At 34.5% G+C, this 10,531-nt stretch overlaps 1 protein-coding gene across 1 annotated transcript; it reads left to right on the top strand.

The window, feature by feature from the left end:
• Positions 1-3,741: 3,741 nt before the first annotated feature.
• LOC130934374 (protein PHYTOCHROME KINASE SUBSTRATE 4) lies at positions 3,742-5,472 on the top strand. Its single transcript, XM_057863951.1, has one exon. The coding sequence runs from the start codon at positions 3,742-3,744 to the stop codon at positions 5,470-5,472; it is 1,731 nt and encodes a 576-aa protein (XP_057719934.1).
• Positions 5,473-10,531: the final 5,059 nt, after the last annotated feature.

Genomic DNA, 10,531 nt, shown 5'->3' on the forward strand with positions numbered 1-10,531 from the left:
TAAATGTCAAATTGCAATGGACCCTCCCATGACACATTCAAATTTAATTTCTATCTGGCTAATGTTTTGATGTCTGATAGAACTTGTTTCTTCCTTGCGTACCCTATTGAAATAAATTAATGCCATGCCACCAAACTAGTTATAACAAGTGGCCACCACATGCGGATAAAACTCACTCGGAGTTAAGGAAAAGAGAAAAGAACATGACAAATTGTCATGGATCATGAGTTAAGTACGTGGTAGAAATTAAAATCTGTCAGATGAAGAAAGAAATTCGTTCCAGCAATTTTTAGCAGTCTGATATTAGTGCCATTTTATATTCTGATCTTAAAACAAGGTAATTAGGAGAATGGTCTAAGATTTTCAATTATTTTTCTTTTTAAATCGTTGCTTTATTTTTATTGGTTTTTTTTATAGAACATCCTTACTTACTAGGCACCCATAAATACTTGCTAATCAAAATACTATAACATAATTAAATATTACTAATTTATTGCAAAATTTATATTTTATACCCCATATATTAGATCTACTACCAGTCTACCACTACAAGAAAATTGTCCTGTGCCAAAAAAACAAGGAGAAGCGTGGCAATACACAATTGTCACAATTTGAGTCGCCAGGTTTTTCAAAATTAAACATCACCTATTCAGCCATAGTCAATTATATATGCTTTACCCATTTTATGCAACCAACATAGATTCATAACATGTTTTGTATCAAATATCAACAGAAAATCCTTAAGTATCTATGTTCATTGATAATGGCATGTGTGAATATGATAACACCACCTATCAATTGAAACTCTTTATGGTGTGGCATGCACATCCAGCCTGTCGCACGTTTAAATAAATAAATAAATAAATAAATAAATAAATAAATATTTCATTGATAAATATATTTAATAACTGCGAATCCCTTAATTGAATTGAATAAACAGTAGGACATTATTTAAATTTCAAAAGCAGCAATCTGAATTAAATTGAATAAACAGTAGTACTTGATTACAACTTTACAAACGTGCAGAATCATCATGCTACTATTAAAACAATCATACAAAATATATATTAAAATCAACCATCAGATATTAATACAAACTATATATTAGAATATAAATATATATTAAAAATAAATTAAATAATATGTATATGAAAATGTATAAATAAACAACTTTTAACAAGTTAACTTTAAATAATTATAATTAATAATCATTAATTTTATTTTTTTTAAAAATAAAATTTAAATAATTACTAATTAATGATAATTAATTAATATAGAATACAATTTAAAAATATTTATTAATTTGTTGTTGATTATATCTTTATTCGTTATCTAGCGAAATTGTGTATGTATTTATATACAAATACATTAGTTTTAGTAACTAATTTTGTTGTATAAATAGTATTTTTATTATTAAAATTACTTTTATTTTGGCCAAGCAAATCTAAGTTGATTTGTTTTTTTAAAAAGATTACATTTAATGCATGACTTTATATCTAAACAGGATTGTCAACCGAACATGAAAGTTCTGAAAAAGAAAAACATAGATTATCGGTAGGAAAGGAGTAACAGGAAAAAGAAAATACTTTGGCTATATTTTTTTTCTTTTACTGTGATGTTTGGTGTTTGGTAGTTAAAGCTACTGTTATATATCTTTAGCTTAAGATAAATGAGAAAAGGCATTTGGATTTGTCTCAATTATTGTGTGTCTAGACAATGATAGCTACTAACAGATGGACATGATGCAACAAAATGATGAAATGTCATGTATTATAATTGGTTATTTATTCCATCACACTCCTATCTACACAGATATCCTAATCTAGTTGGGATATGTTCCATTTTAAAATTAAGACTGTTTGTTGTTTACTTATAATGCATTGGCAAAGCCAAAGCGTGTGTGCCATATCATGGTTAATTGTTGGGTATTTGTTTCATTGAAGTGTAGGAAGGAAAAAAGAATAAAATATATATAGGCTAAGGAATGAATGTGAAAAATGCTTAGTAATTAAACACTTATTTCTAATGCTCTCTCCATTTCAAAAACAAAATGTTAATTGTACACAAAAATTAATTATTAATATAAAATATATATTAAAATAAATTAAATAACATATATATTTATACATAAATATATAATAACTAATTTTGATGACTAATTTAATATATACGTAATATGATTAACTTTAAAATAAATGGTTTTTATTTTTTAGATTTATTGAGAAGTTAATATATTTAAACAATAAATTTATTTAAATATATAATTTTTCAATCAACTCAAAAAGAAAAAACGATATTTATTTTAAAACAGAGAGAGTAATTAATTAAATCATTACTCAAAAAGTATGAAAAATGTTAAAAGTGATTTAAATTAACCAAAATGATATGTGAACATTAAAATTAACTATAATAATTAGTTATTATGTATTTTATGTATAAATGTATATGCTATTTAATTTATTTTTAATGTATATTTTATATTTTAATATATATTTTATATTAATGATTGATTTTTATATATACCTAATATAGGTGATAAATTAAATACTTTATTATATGATACAAATATGAAGGAAAAAAATAATTTTAAACAAAATTTTTGAACTTTTGGTATTGTTGTGGATCTACTATTATGTGTTTCTCTATATATATTGTCTCTTCTAAATTTTAGGATAAACTAATAAAAATGCACTTAAATAATTTTAGTGCTGACAAAAACGTACTCGAATTTTATTATCGACAAAAATATTTTTAAAATGCGATAAAAATAACTAATAACATTAAATATGTATTTTTCAAAAAATAGTTTAGAGATTGAATTTTGATGTAATTTTTTGCAAGAATAATTAAAAAAATGAAATATTAATATTCTTAAAATTTGGTGATTTTTTAATAAATATATATTTTTTGTGATTTTTTAAAAGTATTATTGGTTATTGATAAAAAAAAATCACAAAAAGATATATATTCAGCAAAAAAAATTACCAAATTTTAAGAATAAAAATATTATTTTTTTTAATTATACTTATAAAAAATTGTATCAAAATTTAATTTTTAAAATATTTTAAAAATAAATATTTAATGTTAATATTTTTGTTATATTTTAAGATTATTTGAGGATATTTTTATTGATAATAAAATTCGAATATATTTTTTCCAGTGCCAATATTATTCAAGTATATTTGTAGTGATTTATCCTAAGTTTTAATACCATTACCGAACTACTAAAATAACATTCGAAAAAATTTGATATTACAAAATAGTTTATAAAAATTAAAATTAGACCATATCATTCTTATTTTTTTATAATGTTACTTCATATATTATTTTTTAATTGTATTTTTATACAAATTTGTAGAAATTAAATTACGTTATCAAAATTAGAATGACGATACTGTAAAATTTTTAGTTGGTTATTTTTGTTGAGAGACTGCATAACAAATTTCATTCTTATAAATTTATTTTATAATTTTGACAATCATTTTCAACTGGCAGTTGAGTGTGGTTGACTCTTTTATTTTAATTTTTACAGCTTTTGTGATTGGTGACAGGATAAGATGTACAGAGAGCTACCTGAACTGATATATATGAGCACAAGGGAATTTCATACAGACAGCACCACTTAGCTAACATATCCTCTCAACACTTGCAGCTACAAATAAATGTTGTACTTGTAAAAAAAAAAAACATAACATATCCCTCAAAAAACAAAGGGTACTTGCCAAAGAAAAGAAAACAATAATGGAACCAACAACAACAACAGTGGTGAAGGCTATTCCAATTCCAAACTCATCATCACCACCACCAACCATCATCATGAGACGAGACAGAGATGCTTCTTTTTCTTCTTATCTCAAACCACATCATCTTCTGCATCATAACCATCAAATTGATGATCTTGATGATGATGATGATGATGATGAATCCACCACTGAGCTCAGCATTTTCGATGCACACAAGTACTTCAACAGCGAAGATAATAATAACAATAATAATGAGATCCCAAATAAAGTTACCATCATCAGCAACAACAGAGTCTCTCCTCTCTCCATCATCCCCACTCATGATGACACCACCATTGCTCCAGAGAAGGCCGCTAACACAGTAGGAACTACCGCCACCGCCACCAGATACTCCTCCGCTTCATCCTCCGTGGACGGTGGTGGCTACAGAGCAAGATCGTTGAACGGCACAGCAACACCATCAGAAGCCAGCTGGAACAGCCAGGCAGGTTTGCTCTCTCACACTAACAACTCCGGCGGCGGCGGTGCTGCCACCCAACCTTCCTTGAGAGACTCCAACGGTCTGAACAAGAAGCTCAAGGACTCACTATCAAAACCGATTTGGATCTTGAGAAGAAAATGCCCATGCAGAGGGAAAAAATCAGTGCAAGTTAAAGAATACACCACAAAAGTTCCACAACCACCACCACAACCGGAGCCAGAACCGTTAATTATAAACACTGTGTCAGTGGCGGCAGCGAAGAACCCTAAGAGTGTTTCGCTCATTGCACCAAACAAGAATTGGGTTGCAGAAAACGTCGTAACCGCAACAAACTCCAATTCAGCTTCTAAGAGATTTCACACACACCGAGTTGTAGCGTCAACATCACTGGCGATGGTACCATTTAGCGATGGATTCACTTTCCCGGTTCTGAACGCGAAACCGCACCCTCGAAACGGCGTTGTTTCACGCCAAGAAGGAGGAGATAATGAGGACGACCAACTGCCACGTGATTCGTTGGAGGTTTTCCAACCGCCTGACGACGTAGAGCCGACCTCGGATCCTCCTGAGGGGATAGCCGTTGGAGGCGGCGGAGATGGCGATGAGGATGAAGTTGACGATGGCGCCAGCGATGCGAGCTCCGATCTGTTCGAGATCGAGAGCTTCTCCACCGGCGGCGCCATGCAAACTACGTGTCCCGTTGTGTTCCGTCGCGAGCCTTGCAACAGTGGTGGAAACGGCTTCTTTTACGGCGGAGGAGGTGGTCGGCGGAGGAGCATGGATGAGGGGTCCACGGCGACGATGACGGAGTGCTACGAGCCAAGCGAGGCGAGCGTGGAGTGGAGCGTGACGACGGCAGAGGGTTGCTACGAAGAGAGCATCGTAGACGGCGGAGGAGGAGGAGGAGTTGATATGGCGGCGGAGACGGTGGGGGAGAAGTGGAAGAAAAAAGCAGGTTCGTCTTTGGCGGTAAACGGGGCGCTGCTGATTGGAGGGTGTCGGAGCGAGAAGGCGGTAAGCGTAGGGCGGCAGGCGCAGCCAGTGAGGAAGTTTGGTGGTGGTGGCTGCGGACAGAGTGGGGCCACGTGTGGTTCGAGGCACGTGAATGTTAAGAATATGAATGTGATTGTAAATAGTGGTGGTAATGGTGGAAGTAGGGTACCGTTAGGTTCTTGTAATAAGCCACCCCTTCCTCATCATCACACCACCAACACCACACCGTGCATCTCTCTAGCTTTTGCTACTTAATAATCTCTTCCTCTCTTTTTTTCATTTTGGATAGTTTGAGGAAGTTAAGTATATATTGCATGAATAAGCATTTTCTTTTTATTTTTTAGTTCTTTAGATTAATTTTGTGGAAGAGAACACTCTACTTGGAAGCATATTGTGTGGAGCAAACTCTTGAGCTGACCACTGAAATTTTTTCAAGCTATTGTTTGATAAAGCGCTTTTCAAGCTTCAATTTTATTGCTATTGTTTGAATTAGAGAATGAATTATTAGTCTTGCACATGTTCAAATTTTGAGAATCAGTTGATGAAGTATCGAGCATATTGAATACAACTAAATTAAATAAATACAAGATAATATTATAAAAGTGATATAAATATATGCACCTTTTGAACTCAGAGTGAGAGGAGAATAATATTAAAAAAAAGAAACGAAAGAGTGACGGAAAGTAGGAAGCCAAGAGTGGTCACAGAATTGGTTGATCAAAAAGACATACACGTCTTTCTTTTTAAGAGCAATATTTTCTATTTAAAAAAAACATAAAAAATAAAAAATATAGCCAAAGAATGTACTAAATATTAGTTAAGAGAGAAGAAAAAATTAAATTTCTTTTTTTATTAAATACATAAAAAATTTATATTTTTAGTATCATTAACTTAATTAGTTCTCTTAAAATACATTTTAACAAAATTTATAACAAAAAAAAAATAAAAATAAGAAAATGAATAGGTAGACCTATATGTTCTTCTGTGTCTTTTGATAAGATGTGTAGAAGACAGATTCAATGTAAAGTGTTGGATCTAGGCATGTTAATGAGTTAACCGTACCCATTATTTTAGCGTTTGACTACTTGATCCATCAACCAATAACAAATTGACAATACTAGTAACAGCAATTTGCTCCCCACAGGATATGGATACATGCATGTTGTTGAGTGGTTGTTATGATATGTTCTGCTTTGTCCACTCGAACTCGATTTCCTCATTATCTGGTGATGACGACCCAATGTAATTATGCCCTAATACAAGCAGATCAGAGCTTTCTTCCTTTTGTTTGTTTGTTTGTTTTCTATGACATTTTGTTTTCAGGCCTCAATTATTGACTTATTTGTGTATTCTTGTTTTCTTTAGTACATGTAGGGATGCTGTTTCACGACGATCATGCTAATTAGCAACAATTTAATGTTGGTTCAGTAGAGCAATGTTATTATTATATGTTCCTTCAAGAATGTTTATCTTTCGTAGGTCTCAGGATAAGATTGATTTTCAAGATTAATTAATGAATGATGCTGCTCATGTTGTAAATCCATGTAATTTATAAAAATATTTAAAAGATAATAAAAAATTAACGAAAAGTTTTTTTATTTTATATTTTTAGTTAATTCTTATTTTATTGTATATTTCTTAATAATAAAATAATATCAAATATAACAAATACTATCATAAATATTATGTATAAAAATATAAATAGTATAATAAATAAGATAATTTTAACTTATTTTTTCCCTAACATTACTGGTTATATGTTTCTAGAATATACATCTACATCCCCACAACATTAAGAATATATGTAGGTCCTATAAATGTTGGATCTGCGACCAAAATCACATGGCAACCAAAATCACATGGCATTGGTTAGATAATATATATATCTTGGATAGACTTGATATATTATTGGAATGTTTTCACTTATATTTTAATAAAAGAGTGTCGCCTAGTTATTTTTAATATATTTCTCTCCCCCTACCCCCCATTTGCAAGTGTTATATATTTAAGACAGGGATTATGAAGAGAGGAGGGAAAAAGAAAGGGGGGGGGGGGGGGGGGGATTCCACATCCGTTTTCTTTTTTCCAAATATTGCTTGTGGATCGTTTATTTTGTAGTCTGTTTAATTTATGAGGTTTTAATTATTATATTTTTGTGGGTCTACCTATTTCTTTATTTTCTTGTATTATGAATATTTCAACTGAGTAAAATTTTAAAGTGATTTTTAAGATATAAAAAATACACTAGTTTCATTTTCGGCCAATTTTGTTACCACCGATAATGACATCAGTAACATACTACATTAGAGTGTGTATCAGTTAGACAATGAGTTAGCAATTGCAACTCTTTGCCCCAATTTGATCTATGGTTTCTCTTTTTAACTCTAATTGTAATAATACTTCACAATTTTCTTCTTTTTTGTTTGTTTACCATCATTTTTCTTTTTCTTCTTCTTTGCTTTGCACAACATCGTTGTAGTTTGGAATGATAAGCACAAGGCAGCAATCACACTTATACCAGTCTAGCACCTACGAAACTCTGCTTCGACTTGGAAAAAGTAGGACACACTCAATAAAAAATAACAAATTCAGTAATTAAAACAAAAAAAATCAACAAATTCAGCATAAAAAAATGAACAAATTGAGGATTGACACCTACCTATAAGAGTAAGGCAATAGTGACAAGTAGAGGCAGCGTTGCGAGGAGAACAGAAGAACAATGAACCGGAGAAAGAAGTGGCCACCATGTAGGTGTGTTAGAGTCTGAGAGAGAGGCTTAAGAAAGCAAAACAACAGCAATGAGACTAGGAAAGGAGAACAAACGCAGTCCGGCAAGAGCAGAACGGCGGCAACAAAATGCAAAGCATTCACAATGGGGAGGGGTCCTCTCAGGTTCAGATGAAGCCATCCGTGCTGAGTTCACCTGGGCCGAGGAGGATGATCTATCCCAACTCCCCGGGTTTGTTTGGCTAACCCTCCACAAACTTCGGTTGCTACTTCTGGCGCTCATCCTCCGAAAAAATAAAAGACATCTGAGCCTTTTAACCTAGATGCTCCTGACTTTGATGCTGTCGAGTTTGTCGACTAGCAGATCGCCCCCTATGGTGAACTTTCGATGAATGATGTGTCCATTCTTCACCACCTAGAATTCATCACTAGGAGTAGTGATGAGCGGATAATTTGTACGCTTTTTGGCATTGTTTTTAGTATGTTTTTAGTATATTTTAGTTAGTTTTTAGTATATTTTTATTAGTTTTTAGTTAAAATTCACTTTTCTGGACTTTACTATGAGTTTGTGTGTTTTTCTGTGATTTCAGGTATTTTCTGGCTGAAATTGAGGGACCTGAGCAAAAATCTGATTCAGAGACTGAAAAGGACTGCAGATGCTGTTGGATTCTGACCTCTCTGCACTCGAAGTGGATTTTCTGGAGCTACAGAAGCCCAATTGGCGCGCTCTCAACGGCGTTAGAAAGTAGACATCCTGGGCTTTCCAGCAATATATAATAGTCCACACTTTGCCCAAGATTTGATGGCCCAAACCGGTGTTCAAAGTCACCTTCAGAATTCCCAGCGTTAAACGCCGGAACTGGCACCAAAATGGGAGTTAAATGCCCAAACTGGCACAAAAGCTGGCGTTTAACTCCAAGAGAAGTCTCTACACGAAAATGCTTCATTGCTCAGCCCAAGCACACACCAAGTGGGCCCGGAAGTGGATATTTATGTCATTTACTCATCTTTGTAATTCTTAAGCTACTAGTTCCCTATAAATAGGACCTTTTGCTATTGTATTTTTCATCTTCGGACATCTAGTTCTTAGATCAGATCTTGGTTCTTCTGGTTCCCTCTTTGGGGCCGAAGCCAATGATCACTCTTGTTCTTATGTATTTTCAACGGTGGAGTTTCTACACACCATAGATTAAGGTGTGGAGCTCTGCTGTACCTCGAGTATTAATGCAATTACTATTGTTCTTCTATTCAATTCCGCTTGTTCTTGTTCCAAGATATCACTTGTTCTTCAACTTGATGAATGTGATGATCCGTGACACTCATCATCATTCTCACCTATGAACGTGTGACTGACAACCACCTCCGTTCTACCTTAGATTGAGTGAATATCTCTTGGATTCCTGATACACGATGCATGGTTGATCGCCTGACAACCGAGCGCTCGCTTGACAACCGAGCCAGCCATTCCGTGAGATCAGAGTCTTCGTGGTATAGGCTAGAACTGATGGCGACATTCAAGAGAATCCGGAAGGTCTAAACCTTGTCTGTGGTATTCTGAGTAGGATTCAATGATTGAATGACTGTGACGTGCTTCAAACTCGCGATTGTGGGGCGTTAGTGACAGACGCAAAAGAATCACTGGATTCTATTCCGACATGATCGAGAACCGACAGCTGGATAGCCGTGCCGTGACAGGGTGCGTTGAACATTTCCACTGAGAGGATGGGAGGTAGCCACTGACAACGGTGAAACCCTTGCATAAGCTTGCCATGGAAAGGAGTAAGAAGGATTGGATGAAGACCGTAGGAAAGCAGAGAGACGGAAGGGACAAAGCATCTCCATTCGCTTATCTGAAGTTCTCACCAATGAATTACATAAGTATCTCTATCTTTATCTTTATGTTTTATTCATCATCTATACCCATTTGAGTCTGCCTGACTGAGATTTACAAGGTGACCATAGCTTGCTTCATACCAACAATCTCCGTGGGATCGACCCTTACTCGCGTAAGGTTTATTACTTGGACGACCCAGTGCACTTGCTGGTTAGTTGTGCGGAGTTGTGATAAAGAGTTGAGATTGCAATGAGCGTACCATGTTGATGGCGCCATTGATGATCACAATTTCGCATACCAAGTAGTGTGATGGCATATATGGGTGCGGCTCTTTTTCGAACTGCTCAGGGTATCCCGGTTCATGCTACAAAATCTTTTATGGAGGAGGCTAAGTCGGAGTTTGATTAGATTAAGGGTTTGAAGGAGGAGCTGGAGGTGAAGTTGGCAAAGGTAGAGAAGGAGTTGGAGGGTTAGAAGGCTAGTTCTATTGCCTTGGCGGCTTCTCTGAGGTTGGCTGAGGAAACGGCGTTGAGGCACAAGGAGAGTTATGTTTTGGCTTACAGGGAAGTGATGCGTCTCAGGGGTGATTTGGAATATGTCCGAGCTGACTATACTGAGCTCCAGGGTCACCTTGTGGGCAGCGTGAATGTTGCTTATGAGAGCTTGAAGGAGCAGGTTTGGGTTCTTGCACCCGAGGTCGACCTTACTATCTTTAGTCTCGACAATGTTGTGAAGGATGGCAAGATTGTCCCT

Source organism: Arachis stenosperma, chromosome 6 (assembly GCF_014773155.1).
Source record: "Arachis stenosperma cultivar V10309 chromosome 6, arast.V10309.gnm1.PFL2, whole genome shotgun sequence".
Classification (NCBI taxonomy): domain Eukaryota; kingdom Viridiplantae; phylum Streptophyta; class Magnoliopsida; order Fabales; family Fabaceae; genus Arachis; species Arachis stenosperma.

What these genes read in the sequence shown, in the direction of transcription:
- LOC130934374 (XM_057863951.1), top strand. Translation starts at nt 3,742, where the DNA reads ATGGAACCAACAACAACAACAGTGGTGAAGGCTATTCCAATTCCAAAC.